The sequence below is a fragment of the Chelonoidis abingdonii genome, chromosome 8 (assembly GCF_003597395.2).
Source record: "Chelonoidis abingdonii isolate Lonesome George chromosome 8, CheloAbing_2.0, whole genome shotgun sequence".
In the NCBI taxonomy this organism is placed as follows: Eukaryota; Metazoa; Chordata; order Testudines; family Testudinidae; genus Chelonoidis; species Chelonoidis abingdonii.
The window spans coordinates 95,646,618-95,662,260 of record NC_133776.1 but is presented as its reverse complement, the minus strand read 5'-3'; the positions used below and the strand labels follow the sequence as shown (position 1 = coordinate 95,662,260).

Genomic DNA, 15,643 nt, shown 5'->3' with positions numbered 1-15,643 from the left:
GAAATACGCTTGACTGCCCCTTTTAGTTCTCTAGGGAATTACCATGTCAAAGGTTCGCACTAAGGTTGATGAGGTCAGACCCCATAACTCCCAACTGCCACTATGTCCTTGGGTAAGTCACTTAACCTCTGTTATGATGCTGCACACTCACTTCCCATGAGCACCCCGTCGGGGGTGTTGCGCAAACCTGCCCTCTCACTTTCTCTGCTCCTGGTGCCCCCCATAGGCAGTTGTCCTCATCAAGTGGGTCTTCAGTGGCTCAGCCCTCCAGCTAAGCCATGCACAGTGTAAACATTTGAAGGAACTCCTGCCAGGATAACACAGTCCAACAAATGTTGGTCTTCTCTGCGGTCTTCCACCCAGTCTCCGGGCTTGTTTAAACTCTAGCCCCTTTTCTGGGCTCCAAAACAAAACTTGTCCCTTTCTTGGCTTCACAAGCGGCCGGTGGGGGAGCCCAGGCCTGACCACTACTCTGGGATCCAACCCAGGGACCCCCTACAAGTAGCAGCCACCTGCTGCTTTCTTTAATATCTACTGCTGCTACATTCCCTGGGCAGCTTCCCATTCAGTCCCATCCTCTTCACCTGTTACCTTATGGTTACAGTTGACAGGTTCCCTGTTTGCATAGGGTCTCTAACGGGCCTCCTTGCCTTGGGAGTACCAGTGCCCTACCCCTTCTGGTCCTAGCCAGCAACTGCCCTGCAGCTCCTTTTAATTGGGCCTGCTGCACTGATTGGCCACTTCCGTGCAGCCTTTCTAGGCAGGCCTGGAGGACCCACCTTCACTGCACCTTTTCTGGGGTGGGGTGTGGTAGGACCACAAGGCTTCCAGCAGGGTGTCTCCAAGGGCCTGGCACACCCCGTCACATCTACACTTTAGTCTCCCCATTTTACTTACGAGGACACTGCTTACAAAACCCATTTTTGACTTAGGTTTTACATGATACGCTCTGCACAGACTTGCACATACACAAGCAAGTTACACACTCTGCTACCTTTCAAGCTACCCCATCTGGCAGAGGGAGTATACTTTTCCTTTTCATTGGGGAAGCTATCAGATACTGCAGTGTTGGGGACCGTGCAAGTACTTACCTGAGTATATAATTGTCCACCTTTGCACAGCCCTTTAAGAAGCACGCACATGGAAGCTATTTATTGCTCTAACTAATCTGAAATCTGTCAAGCTAAAGCCCCCAGTGCACTGTAACAAGACGAAACCAACAGCTACTGTTTTTGTACGAACAGGAGTTTAATTCAGCCAGTTGCTTTGTGCACAACACAAAGTTTATACAAAAAGGAAAGTGTCATATTACTTCAGCAGCAAGAGTGCACCCACAGGGAGATCCCCAGACCTAATGCCTCAAGAACCTAAGAAACTTTTTGACAAGGTTCCCATGCAGACTACTATTATATATGTTATGATCCTCATTGGGATCACTTCCTACCATGTACAGCTCTCCTGCATGGACATCCTGCAAATCAGCACTAAAGTTACTGGGATTAAACCCAACCCACACAGTATAACGATAGTCAACGGTACGCATGGAATACCCCATTATTTTTATGTCTTTCAGCTCTGGTTTATCAGAGTCCCACTGAGGAGTGTCTGCAGGTCGTGGATACTGGCTGAAAGCTATAGGCTCCTCATGGTCAGCTTCAATGTCATAGTCATGGTCATAGTCAGTGTCATAATCATCCTCCTCTTCATTGGAGTTAAAATGCTGAACAATACTAGGCCCCTGGGTGCAGAGCGCAACATGAAATGAAGGCTCAGGGCACACCGGAGGAACCCACAGGCCTGCAAGTTCAGCGAGCGTTGAGAAGAGAGATATAAGCTCAACCATTTTTTTGGTTTTTCCTAGAAAAAGCATCAAAATACAAGTTAGAGAATAGCATGGCTCATCAGCCTGTATCTCATCTTTTTAGATGCTTTACCAGAGGAGCTCTTTATCAGGTGCATTTTGCATTTAGTTCATAGGGCAACACCACTGGGTAAGCGTGTCTTGTAGTTCAGAGGATACCTATCCATGGAGGTATTTATACCAAACTTAACACCAAGAGGAGAATACTAGTTTTTCCCTCTTCTATTCCTCAAATGTTCTAACCAGTGCCTTGGGAAGTACTGTCTCCTCCTTTGAGGAGAGGCTTTTCAAAAAAGATAAATTACCATGTTAATTGCTTGATGGTGGCAAGTTCTACCAAAACATTGCTTTCTGGTGCCCTCACTGCATACATCAGCACAACTGCAAACCAACTGCTGCTGCAGTGACAGCTGAAGCCACTATCAAAGGTATCCTTTAGGCCTAACCAACATAAAAATAGGGCTTCCTTTTCATTAATGCAGCCCTGTAGCTGTTTCCACTAATGAAGATCTAGCTGAAGCAAACACTTATATTCACAGATGATTTTAAGTCTTGCTCTGCATGAGCACCATGGCCACAAAGACCAAGACTGATGGCATTAGCCAGAACCAAACACTAGATGGAAGAGCCTTGTGCAAGCTTTATTTAAATCTGCAGGGCAAACACATTTTGACCAGCAACTCCCACTGCTCTCTCAGTTCTGCACTTGGAACAGAAGTGCCAAATTGGTTTCTGCTGTAGACGCATCTTGCCTCCTTTATGTAGGCGACAAAGCATGATCATGCTGAACTTAGGGCACACTGAGGACTGACGATTGCACAGACTTTCCTAGTCACTGAGCTGAGAGACTAGACGTCAATCTTTGTGTGTTCAATATCGTACAGTAGTGCAGACTGGAAACCTGGGCAAACCTTTTAACCCCAGGGCATCAGCACTCAGGCTTAGCCCCCTGGCAGCAACAGGAAGCAGCTCCTAAGAAGCTTCAATCCCACTGACCTGTCTGCCGATGGCAAGCACAATCGTTCGGTTAAGATACGGGACTGCAATTGCACGTGCTTATGCAATTGCTGAAAACGTACCTGCAGCTACAGAGTCTGATACATGCGTGAAGGGGTCAAGGTAGGGGAAGACTCTTTCTCCTGGACGAGCAAAGGAAGACGTCTTCCCTGGTACATAGAACGTCAGTGGCACTCGGGTAGCGACATCAAAATTGCTGTATTTCGCCCATTCTCCGTGTTCACCCAGAGACCATCCTAGAGGATACAAAACATCATTTACAGAAAATACTAGATTGCTAGCTTAGTGATCATTTCCGTTATGAACCGCCAAGCAGACAGATTCGCCTGCTCCCAACAGCAGTGACCTGTGGTCCTTGAGGCACTATTCAGTTATTAAGTTTATTTTAGCTTGTAAATATCAATCTGCGTTTAACCGTACTGAGAGTTTTCTCCAAAACGGAAACTGTTTAAAGAATCAACAAAATCTTGCACCATGATGCTCTTTCACCAATTAAGCAGCTACTCCTGCCCCGGCCCCCCTGTTCCCCAATTAGAGCAAGCATTCAAGTCTTAAAAATGCAGCATGAAGGAGGAATTGGGGCTTGTTATTTTGCACATATGCATCTCCAGATCAGTTCCTTGAAGCATTCACGTAACATTTACATAGCTGCCAGCTCTATGTTACTCTGTCACTGAGCAGCCCTTGGAGCCAGGTTGTCAAATCATCCCTAAAGAACCAAGGTGAGATCAAAACTCTTTGGAATCTTGCCCAACAATGCCCCAATCCTTTAAGAGGGAGCGGATGGCTCATGTGCCACTCTTTTCTGGTATATTCACCCACCAGCCTCACCAGAGGGTGGGGAGGAATGGGTGGGGAGGGGAGGGTAACCAAAGAGCAAATGTGAAAAATCAGGATGGGGTGGGGGGTAATAGGAGCCTTTAGAAGGAAAAAAAAACACAAAAATCGGGACTGTCCCTATAAAATCAGGACATCTGGTCACCCTAAAGGAAGCACGCTCTAAAAAAGAACCATCATCAATGTTCAATGTTTTGAGAATATTATTTTGTGATTGCTCAGCAAACTGAGGTCCTGGAACTATAGCTCAGTTTAGTGAGACAGGGCAAGGGAGAAAGAAGAACTGAGTCTACACAAGAATGACCCCAGGTCACACCTGCATATAAGGAAGCATATCTAATCCAGTGATTTTAATACAAAACACTATTAATGCTTCTATTCTCTAACTCACTAACTAGTTAAGCCAGCTAAAGTATTCCTAAGGAAGGATCTTAGAATAGGCCATCTAGCCTAGAGCGGTGTAGTGGCAAGTCTCAAACAAACAGTTAAGTAGTTCTCAATCTCCCTAGATATTTGAGGCATTCCCCGCCCATCCTCAATTAAAATGGCATTCATAGCGCTATTCGCTACAGAGTGCCCGATCCCTGCAACATGGACTGTAGCTGTATTGCTGAGTTGTTGGTTTAGACATTTTGCAACTGCAAGCACAAGTGAAAGAAATTGCAGTTGATCAGTTAATGAGAAAGTTTGCTACCCACTTCAGCAGATGGGGCTTCTACAAATGGTGATGGGGGAGCTACCCCAGGGCAGTGCTCTTCCAGCAGGAGTCACTCCCTGGGGCAGAAAGAGCTGAAAATGCTGCAGGTTTAGGCTACTGAACTATGAGAGGGCTCACCTCTCAACAGCAAACCCTCTACATGAGTAGGGAGAGAACTACCTGCAGGGACAAAGAAGTTCTGCAACCATGGAAGCATGTGTTAGGGTATGTCTACACTACCTGCCGGATCGACGGATAGCGATCGATCTATCAGGGATTGATTTATCACATGTAGTGTAGACGCAATAAATCGATCCCCGATCACTCTCCCGTTGACTGCTGAACTCCAGCTCGGCGAGAGGCGGAAGTGGAGTCGATGGGGGAGCGGCGGCCATCGATCCCGCCCCGCAAGGACGCAAAGTAAGTGATTCTAAGTCGATCTAAGATACGTTGACTTCAGCTACACTATTCTCGTAGCTGAGGTTGTGTATCTTAGATCGATTCCCCCACCCCAGTGTAGACCAGGCCTTAGAAGTGTATTAACTAGAGGCCACCAAGTAAGGTACATAGGGCAAACATGAAAGTGATTGATATGGCAGGATTAACTTTCACAGTTCAGAAGAGAGTTGTTTGCATATAGCCATGGAAGTATTTGAATGCTTACCATGGTCAGCAGTAAACATCACAATTGTGTTATTCGAGAGCCCAACATCATCCAAGGCATTCAGTAGCAGGCCAACCTGCGTATCCAGGTAAGAAACTGCTGCAAAATAGCTCTGACGAATCTGCCGCTGCAAGTTATTCCGAAAAAAGGAGAGTTGCTTCAATTGTACATACACTTGCTAGCTCTGCTCTAATAAAAGGTCTTGCAGCATTTTCACTGTAAAGTTTTATTTTCAACTGTCTGCAAATAATTCATGCCCCGAGTTAAATTTAACAGAGGGACCAACTAAGAAATTCCAAATATTTCCTACATGTTCTTTAAAGCAAGAAGCTCTGAGCTAATCAATGCTGTTCCTTAGGAGTCCCAGCCAGCACTCTGTTGCTCCAGCAATGCCCCACAGGAGTCAGTGTCTTCCCAGAAGGAAGGCTACTGGAGGTCCTTAAAAAGGAAGGGCTAGTAAAGGCAGATGGATTGCTCCAGGGTAGTGATAACATTCCTGTTAGGTTCTGAACACACCTCCCCTGCAGCACTCGCAGCCCAGAAACAAGAGTGGGAGCAGGAGTATTACACGCTACCACGCAGACTCACCCTCAGCCTACTCTCTGCTAGTCTGACACCTCACAACTCAGTTACAACAAAGGCTGGTCTGACAGCTGTGAGGCAGGGTATGCGAGCTCTCCAGAGTGTCAAAAGCTGGATGCACCTTGAAACATTTCACTGTTAATAACAGCAGCCTGTGCTACCTTGCACTGAACTGTGATCTAGGGAATTCTGATTTCAAAGCAACACTTGGGCTGCTTACCTGGAATTCTTCTGGAATTGGTCCATAAGGGAAGCTGACGTTTAACGCCTGGACGTCCTCCCTTTGTCGAATATCCGTCCAGGGGTTGTATGCGACAGCAGGCAGTTCTTCAGGTACCCGAGGGTCTGGGGCTAGTGTGATGTTTTCCAGTGGGTACAGCTTGAGAAATTCCTTCACAATACAATGCAAACAGGTATTAAGATTTCGGTACAGCAAGACTAAGGTTTGCAGTTATAAAGTTGGATTCCTTCTCCATTTTTTGTGAAGGGCACCTTGAAACTTCAAACAGGAACTCAGGTGTTGATGGTACAGATTGTACTGCTGTCGTGTAATGTTCTCAGGATTACTGCAATGTTATATGTCAATCCTACTTCTCCTATGATTTCCATAGCCAAGCATCCACTTTTATTTTGCTATATGGCATCCCAGCAGCATAGCACTCATTTAGAGCACTGAGAATCAACTGAAACACAGAGCAAAGAAAAACCAAGGATTTGTACCTCTTCTAGCTTCTTTGGGGTTTATTTTTAAAAGCCTGAAAGGTTTATTCTTCCAAGAAGTGGTTGTTTGTTGGCTTAACTTGCTTACTTTAGACATTCAGGTCTTGTCTCTCCTGCTTTTCTTGGAAGGCTACAGATGCCCATAGAACTAGTTGGATTATGGCAGACTGACCACACACATGAAACTCAATTAGCTAAAGGGGGAAGCAGTGATTTTTACTCTCACTGTTTAAAACACTGGCTTTGCTAATACTCCCTATCTCACAATGCCCGAGGAAAAGTTAGTAAAAAGGAACACCCTCATTAAAGATTCAACCCTTTGCCTATCAATTAAGGGTGGAGGAAGCTCAGAATCTATGAGACCTCCAGCAAACAAGAGCTGATATTTCAAAGGCTTAAAAAAAAAAAAAAAAAGGGCAAAAAGATCCCCTCCAAAGCCTTCTTTATACATCATAAAGCAGTAACCACTTCCCCTTCGGTGTCCCCACCACCACCACCACCTTCACTTCACCTTTAAGAAAATAAGTTTCTCAATGTAAAGGGTACTCAGAGGTAGCTGGTTAAGGTATGTTGGCAAGCACCAACCTAATCTGTGCTTTTAGCACAGAGCATCTATTCAGGAGACTTGCAGAAGATAACATTGTACCAAGCTGTTGTGCATGGCACCTAACTGGCTCACGGCACAGACTACTCACCTCAGACATGGGAGAGACCTACAGCATTTGTCACCAAGTGAAGTCTTCTCAAAAACACAGGGCCCAATCCTGCTCCCTCAGAACTCAGTGGAACTTTTGTCATTAACATAAATGGGGAAGATCAGGATGGAAATCATTTAGGGCCTCATTCTGCCACCCTCAGACAGAGTATACCTCACTGCACAAGAGTTACAATAATGTTCAGCAGGTACTAACTCACTGAGAAAGGGTGGGATTTTAGTCTGGCACTTAATGCTCTGTGAACACACTGCTCAGATTAAAACATTTAAAAAGAATATGGACTTCAACTCTGAGTTACTTTTCTATGACGGCTGCTACGAGTGTGTCTCAGCTTTTCAGTGCAAGAATATTTTTCATCTTGCTTTAGAGTAACAGTGTAAGATACTTGTGAAAATAATTTTTAAAAGGTTAATGCTGCTCATTGAATAACTTTGGATGAGGTTTCATTCACCATAAAACCCAGTGAGATGGTTTTATTCCAGCCTTCCTTACCTTAGGATACCTCAGGGGAATGTGTGGTTTGTGATAACCGACAGCCAGGAAGAATTTACGGTTCTTTGTTTTCATGATGTTCAATAAGCGTCTGGCCTCTTTGGTGCTCTGCATATCTGGCAAGGTACCCAAGGGCACTTCTGCCACATCAACTGGGCAAACCAAGTTGGCATGAAGCTCTCCATCTTTTCCTTTACAAGTCTTCAGGAAAACAAAGATGAAATATCGACTTTAATTCTATTAAACTAAGAATACACACATCCCATAGGCTTCAAGAGCAATTCATGTCTGACTCTACTCAGAAGGATCACTCTGCCACCACACAAGAGGTGTGCATTAAAGTCTGATCGGGAAATTAGTGGCTAGTGTTAGTGCTAAAGAAGGGTTGCCATGTTCTAGGTAAGCTGATCAAAACCAGAGAGGAAAAAACAGCAGCATTTTCCTGAGCTCAGATATACACCAGACAAACAGGCAGCTTTTATCTGCATCCAATAAGAAGCAGAATCCTAGCTCTACAGTTGGCTTGAGGCTGTGATACCAAAGTTCTAGAATCCAGGAAACCAAGGCTCTGTGGCTCATTGGTGAGTGGTTAGAAATTGGTTACGTGACCAATCTTCCCTTTTGCTCCCTCTGACTCTGAGGACTCATGGAATGCTATCTTGGGAGCAATTATCTGACCCACTAGTTTCTTGGTATGTGCCAACAGTGGCTGATATTTAGTCACTAGAGAAAGACTGACTGTTGTAAGGGGTTGAGAAGAGAAGCTGGCCTTTGGAGCATATGCTAAATGTACGCTGTACACTGAGAGACGCGAGTGGCTGATGCAAACACTAGTTGCCACTGAAGTCAGTACTTTTCAACAGTTAACCTCACAACCCAGTTATACCAAGGCTGAATTTTGTCTCACGTAGGGACTTCCTAGTATTGCAGTTTATCAAATACCATGATTGCATGGTAACTGTTGACTCAGTGCTTGACTAAATCGTGGTCTTAAAAACTAACTGACCTACATTAATGTGAAAAATGTCATGTCCTGAGCACCGCAGATTACTCTGTCTAACCCCCAGTGGAGACGTAGCTAGGTCAATGGAACAATTCCAGCCATGCCTCTCAGAGAGGTGGATTAACTACGTCAAAGGAAGCACTGACACAGAAAGCATCTACACTACAATGCTACAGCATAGTGTACCATAGTGTACATATAGCGCAGTACTTACAAAAATGTTACATTGATTCCTTTGGACACTTATTGTAACTAACATTCTGGAAAGCTGAATAAGACAGGAAACTCTGGTTTTACATGGCTTGTCGAAACATGGCTGTCTTAATCCCCTCTTTGCAGGATCAAGTATTGTAATTTAGCACAAATTAATTTGGGATGCGCAAAGGTCCAGGATCATGCACAGAGGTTATCCTTACACCACAGGCCATAGTTTATGCCTAAGTTAACAAACGCCATCTGAAACCCACTGAGAGTGTAAACAGAACCCACATTGTTGTGCAACTGGTGGCTTGCTGGCTTCTTGAGCGGGTTTTAAATGGTGTCTATCTACTAAACTAAAAGATGCATTAATCAGTTCTACACTCAAGTGATTTTGGGATTCTTATTGTGCAGAGTTGGTTCAAATTCAGCCAAGCCAGCTGACATCAATTTACCACCTAGAGAAGAGACTGAGGTAATTTGCAAGAGATGACAGCTATAGTTTTGAGATAAAGGATTTAATGCTCTCAATACAAATTAAGGCCCCCAGTCTCGCAAGCACTTACACGTGTCAGTAATCCCACCAAGTTCAAGGGAACTACTCACAAGCATAAGCACTTGCAGGATCGGGCTGTTAATGAGCATAACCATACTTCGTACAAAGAGACATGTCCTTTTGTCAGGGAGATGAACAGAAGTGTATTTGACTAGTGACTTTCCTCCACAGTTCTAACCCACTAGATCACAGATTCATAGAAATGTAGCTTTCCAATTAACACATTTGACTCAGATTAGCAAGAGCTTGTACCTGACAGTAATAATATATTTATATCCTGAAACATCCTCCACCCATCTTTATTTGGGTCCACAAGCAATCAAACTTTCTGCTTACCTTACTGTTTTCATATTTTTCAGCAGAGGGATGAAAAGGTGGCATGGACCAACTGTACGGATAGTCATCACTATGATTGGATGAAATCCCTGGAAAGTAGTAAGCAAAGCAAATATTAGAAATGGTCTTATAGCTCACTCAACTAGGAAGAGTTCAGCTACAAGATACACATGGTTCATTTGTTTCGTTAACGTAGACACTGTTCCAGTAGGCCCACTAATTTTATGAGCTAATTCAGGGACTAAGGAAGCATTTAAGCAATAAAGGACGAAACATTTGCTCCAGCTACCAGTCCCTAAAACACAGCTGGCTATGAGGAAAGGGAAACCTCAAGCATCTTGAGCAAGTTTAGCTCTGGGTACAAAATAATCAGGACTAATGACAGCATTTATGTGTGTATACAAATTGTTAGTAAAACAAAGAATCATTAAAATTCTACACATCCAACAAACAGTTTAGTGGTAATAAGTTTCAACAGAGGAATATCACAGAAAAACCTTGTAAAAATCCTGTTTGCCAGAAGCTGGGAATGGGTGACAGGAAATGGATCACTTGTTCTGTTCACTCCTTCTGGAGCAGATGGCATCAGTTGCTGTCAGCAGACAGGATACTGGGCTAGATGGACCTTTGGTCTGACCCAGTATGGCCGTTATTTGTACATAGTATTTTCAACTCTTTAGTGTTGTTCAGATAGTGAACTCATTTTCTATGCAGCTTAACTGGGGGTATGATTCATGCATACAATGCTTCTTCATCCAATAAGGTGACATCAGACTGAAGTGTGGTTAAGCAGTGTACTGTGTAATGTGAAGCATGTGGAAATCTAAGTCCAAAGACTGAGAGAATGGCCATGCATTTTGTTATATCTCGGTGCATCTTTAGCAGTGTCTAAATTCTAGACAAGTTAGAGAATACAAGACATTAAGTAGTATGTGAAAAGTTATAACAGCTCAATTCCCACAGTTCAAAGACGCTGTGCAGTTAGCACCCCACTTTTAAATGTATCAGCCATTAAATTTTAAAGAGTTACAAAAGCAAGGACAACCTAGAAGGACTTTATTCTGCATCAGACATATGACAATGATTTTAGGTCATTTAATAGAAAACAAAAAAACCCTGTCCCTAATTACACAATTCATTGGTGGTAACATGTTAAATGAAGATTCTAAGTTTTGTTACAAGCCATACCAGGGTGAAACACTTTTCCTACAGACATGGTCGTGTAGCCATTCTCCTTGAAGTACTGGGGTATTGTGGAATAGTTTCCTGCATGCACTCTCCAGTAGGAGTGGAAATCATAAAGCCGTGTGGTGTCGGGCCTGCGTCCAGTTAGAAATGACACTCTGCTTGGAGCACACACAGCTTGCTAAAGCAAAAGACAGGAGAATTAACGCCTAACGGAAAGTCGAGTATATTCAGTTTATATCTGAAGTGCAATCAAGTGATTTTGGTGTCATTATGCAAAATGTTTAGGGGCTGGTGGAATCCAACTAGCAATGTTTAACATAGCTCCCAGCTGAGATGTCTGGGATCATTACTTTGGGTATCAGTTAGACACTTCTTGCCCACCGCCCACATCACCAACTGATGTCCAGCTACATGCGTATTTTCTTGCACTTGGGATCTCAATCTAACAGACTCCTGAGAAGAGGCTAGAGTTTTGATTATGCAGCTAGTATCACAAACTGTGTGATATCAAACAAAGACCATGCTTTTGAAAACTGGTAACAGAGTTGGAATGGAAACGGCAGATGGACTGTGCTGACATTAAGTTACGAGCACAGGCGATCTGGGTAGTCTTAGCAATAATGCAAAGAACATACAAGTGGGAGATCCAGGTTAGAGTCCAAAGGCCTGAATGTCTGTTTCATACTGGCAAGAATAACTCCACTGAGATCCCAAACTCCCTAGTCAGATTCAGAGCCTTGGTTTCTGGCTTCCTGGTGAAGGCAGGGCTGAGAATGCAGACGTTGTGCTAGCCAGCCAACCCAGCAAAATGGAAGGAGAAAGATTTGGAGTCCTGAGCTTAAGAATGATGATTAGAAGTTGCCCCTAAAACGAATGATCTCGACAATATGAGGGATTTGGAATAAACATATGCTCATAAAAGGGGGAGAGGGTAAATATAGAATAAGCTTTTACAAGACTACATTTGGGGTGGAAAGCACAGAATTGGTATTGTGCACAATGGTGCCAAATGGCTTTGTTTTTTTTTAAATAGTGTCTCATTGTTATTAGTGAAACCCAGGAGCTGATGTTAAATGATATTTAGAGTACCACAACATTACTGATAATAGCAGGGAGAACTATCTTCATTACGTTCCTTTCCTCATTCCAGGAAAGGTAAACACACAATACAGTTTAGCCCAGCTTATATCTGAAATATTTTAAAATACAGCAACTGGCTATTTCAATGGTCTCACTAGCACTTTCTGTGCCCAAACCATTAAGTATTTTACAGAAATACAAATGCTATGTTTAAATTAAGTTGTGTTACGTACTTGAGCATAGGCATTCTGGAACACAATGCTTCGAGATGCAAGCTGGTCAATGTTTGGAGATTTTACAAGGCTGTCTCCGTAACAGCCCAAAGTGGGACGCAGATCATCCGCTACTATGAAGAGAACATTCATGCCATCTACAAAGAGAGAGTTACAAGACCTTAACTTTGGCACCAATGAGTACAAGCTAATCTGAGAACTGCATACTTATTGGAACGTCCATATACCTCACTTTAACTCCTTAACCCAATTAAAAACATCAAGCGGAGCCTCTGACATCCTTATAAGATAACAACATTTAAAAGGATTATCATCAAAAACTTGTTTAATAATCCAAAGATCCCATTCTCAACTGGCCCCAAGGAACTACCACAATAAATATAATTAATAATATTTAAGGCAACCGAGGGCACCTTTATAAAAGACTTATTGAAACAACCTACAAAATAAAAGTGGAACGATTACAATTTAAGCAAGTGCAAAGATTTTCCAGTAGACATTTTGCCTGCTTCTAGGTTTCACAAACTATAGTCGCTTTTACACAAGCTAAATTAAGATGTCACCATGTTATCCAACCCTGATCAGAGTAATACTGCTGCTTAAAGAAAGAAAGATGAGCCAATGATGACAGTGTCAAGCCTGACTGGTAAGTCTACACTGCAGCTGGGAGTCAGCCTCCCAGCCTGGATTTCTGCTAATGAGGTTGATGCTAGTGGTGTGGGATAGCCCCCCGAGCTTGGACCCAGCCTACCCCCAGGTCCGAGCTCAGGGGGTTAGCCTGAGCCTCCACCTGTGGTACAATATCCAGGAAGCTACTCTTAAGGTGCTCTGCCCACCCCAGCTGGGAAGCTCAGCGCAGACAGACCTTCTCAGGCAAGTAGTCGCCTGGTCCAGTGGTTAGGGCACCAGCCTGGGACTCACTGCCAGACTCCCCAGCAAGTCACCGAGGCCGCACCCGCCCAGGAAGCGGGTGTATTGAACTCTGCTATGTTAGCCCCCAGTGAAGACGGAGCAGTTCTAACCTGCACAGTGGGCAAAATAAACCCTGCGGGGAGTCCGGTGTTTTCCTTGACCCGCCAGCGAGGGTTAACACCGCAGCTGCCTTGTCCACTCTGGGATTAACACGGGCTGGGCAGGAGGGTCCAGGGGAGGGCGGGTTACAGCCCCCGGTCACCCCTCCCGCAGCCAAGGCCAGTTCCCGCCGGCCTCAGTGTCCACCTGCTGCGGGCTAAATAAACACCGGGCATGGGGCCCAGATGCACGGGGCGGGGCCCCACTCATGCCCGGGGCGTCCCCCAGGGATCCCACAGCACGGTCCCAGCGCAGAGCCCCCACCCCACCGCAGCTCCCAGGCCGCCTCCCCCGGGTCCCAGCGGCACCTCTGGGCGGAGGGACCGGCCCTCTCGGCCCGGCTCCAGCGGTCCCCGAAGCCAGCAGGATCTCGGCACAGCAAACCCCGAGCAGCCAGGGCCAAGAGGCCGGGCAGCGGCAGGGGGGAGCCGCCCGCATTTCCCGGTCCGCCCAGCCACGCAGCAGCAGCGAAAGGCCGCGCCGCGCAGACGGCTCCGCAGCTGAACCCTGCTGTGTGCGGCCTGCGCTCCGCCGGGAGAGAGGCGCGGGGGGCTCCCCTCTGCCCTTCCTCGGGGCGGGGAGAGCCGCGGGGCGGAGCCGCCGTCCGCCCTCCCCCGCTGAGGAGGGAGAGCAGGGCCTGGGCAGGTCGGTGGAGGTCAGAGATCGGTCCCCTTCTTCTGATGGGGAAAAGCCCCAACCCCAGCACTTGTCACTGGAGATGGGCTAGATCCAACCCCCTGCAGCGCTGGGGAAGTTAGGGTTCTGGGTTAGGCCTGCGGCTGGCCCCCGTGGCTCAGTACCACTCAGGATTGAGGCCCTTATGAGCCTTTCTGGAGAGGGCAGGGACCTTGCTTTCGCCATGTCTGCAAAGGGCTAAGGGCACAGCTCTGGCCAGTCTGCTGCTGCCCTTGATCTTGGATCCTTGTCTTCAGGCTGGCCTTGGACAGCAGCTGCCAGTTGGAATTGCAGGCAGTTGGGGGCCCTGGACTAGCCTTGACAATGCCTTTCCCGACCCTCTGGCACTGGAACAGGAGAGGGACGTATACAAGGCCCAGGGCCGCATTTCTAATTAGGCAGAGTAGGCATGTGCCTAGGGGTGAGTGGCATTCTAGGGGTGCCTAAAAGTGGGGTGGGGGGCACTGACAATGCTGTGCCTAGGGGTGGGTAAGGTGTAAATCCAGCCCTGACAAGACCCTATTATCTCACCCTCTCTCCCCATGACAGGCACTCAAGACCATGTTTCCATATCCTCCTGCACTGGGACCAAAGTGACCCTGAGTTACAGCTTCGCCTTGTATTCTTATCTCCACTGGCCTGATTGATAGTGTGTTCCTGTGTAAAACTGTCCGCAGCCAGGCATATACAGATACCACCATGGTCCATCACTAGAGTCTGAAACTGGGACCTGCAGCTCCACCAATAGAGCCCTTTACCACCTGAAGTAAAGGAGCAGCAGTTTGCTGTAGTCACTAACAGTGAGTCATAAGGAGAGAGACGATCACATGCACTTAGTACTTACTTTTGCTTTACAATCCTGGCTGAAATATTTTACTGGGGGGTTATCAGCTTAGAATACCACACACAATAAAATAGTATGAGGTACTCAGAATACAACCCATCACCAATAAATACAAATAATTTCTAACAACTCAGCTTAAATAGAATTATGCCTTTGGTAAAGCAGCAGCAAAGCCTGGGATAGTTTGGAGCTGGGTGCTAGTTTATCTTTGAGAGACTTGGATAAAATTTTCAGTTCAGGTCTCTCTCTGTCTCTCAAATAGACACAGCCAAGACCAGCCAGGGGATTGTTCAGTTTAGTAAAACCTCCTTGCCAGGAGTTATTGTGACACCAACAGACCCTGGTCATCGGGGTCAAACCTGAGCTAAATGCATGAGCTTCTACTGCCTGAGCTAAAAGCCGTATGGCTGTTAGTCTGCTCTACAGCCTTAGCTCATTAATCTCTCTCTAAGTGGTCTCAATGCCACTACATGGGACAGAGCACCACACCCAGGAAGTGTGTGGGTTACATTATGTTTTACAAACCAAAGGTGGGTTTGCAGCTAGGTCTCATTTTATCTGAACACTCAAAGCTTCAGTGATATTTGAATGAGTGGTTCTGGCTCCGGCCAATCTTTTGACAGAGAAACAGAAGGGCTTCATCTCTACCACCAGACTTCAGGCTGAGAGTAGGAAGTCCGCCCAGAAGAAAGGTTGCAGTTCTGCAACCGGAACATCACTCTCCCTGGAGGAGGAGGAGGATGACAGTGATGGTACGCTACTACCTTCAGCTCCCTTAGGGATGGTTTTCTCCTCAGCCCCAAGGGTGACTCAGGTCTACAATGTGTTGCCATTGGGGACTTCTTATGCTAGGAGCATAATCTATTAATGGCA

The 15,643-nt window shown here is 45.8% G+C and overlaps 1 protein-coding gene across 1 annotated transcript; it reads right to left on the bottom strand.

Moving 5' to 3' along the window:
- Nucleotides 1-1,229: 1,229 nt before the first annotated feature.
- On the bottom strand, nt 1,230-13,769 carry IDS (iduronate 2-sulfatase). Its single transcript, XM_032779820.2, has 9 exons — nt 13,560-13,769; nt 12,181-12,317; nt 10,868-11,045; nt 9,680-9,768; nt 7,587-7,787; nt 5,879-6,049; nt 5,077-5,203; nt 2,941-3,114; nt 1,230-1,857 (listed from the first exon to the last, which is right to left on the bottom strand). The coding sequence occupies exons 1-9, from the start codon at nt 13,687-13,689 to the stop codon at nt 1,352-1,354; spliced, it is 1,713 nt and encodes a 570-aa protein (XP_032635711.1). The 5' UTR covers nt 13,690-13,769; the 3' UTR covers nt 1,230-1,351.
- Between the last annotated feature and the right edge of the window lie 1,874 nt (nt 13,770-15,643).

Excerpts from the sequence above, each read along its gene's own strand:
- IDS (XM_032779820.2), bottom strand. The coding sequence starts at position 13,689 with ATGCGGGCGGCTCCCCCCTGCCGCTGCCCGGCCTCTTGGCCCTGGCTG. Across the intron at positions 12,318-13,559 it reads GCCGGTCCCTCCGCCCAGAG|ATGGCATGAATGTTCTCTTC; the intron begins GTGCCGCTGGGA and ends CTCTCTTTGTAG. Across the intron at positions 1,858-2,940 it reads ATCAGACTCTGTAGCTGCAG|GAAAAACCAAAAAAATGGTT; the intron begins GTACGTTTTCAG and ends TGCTTTTTCTAG.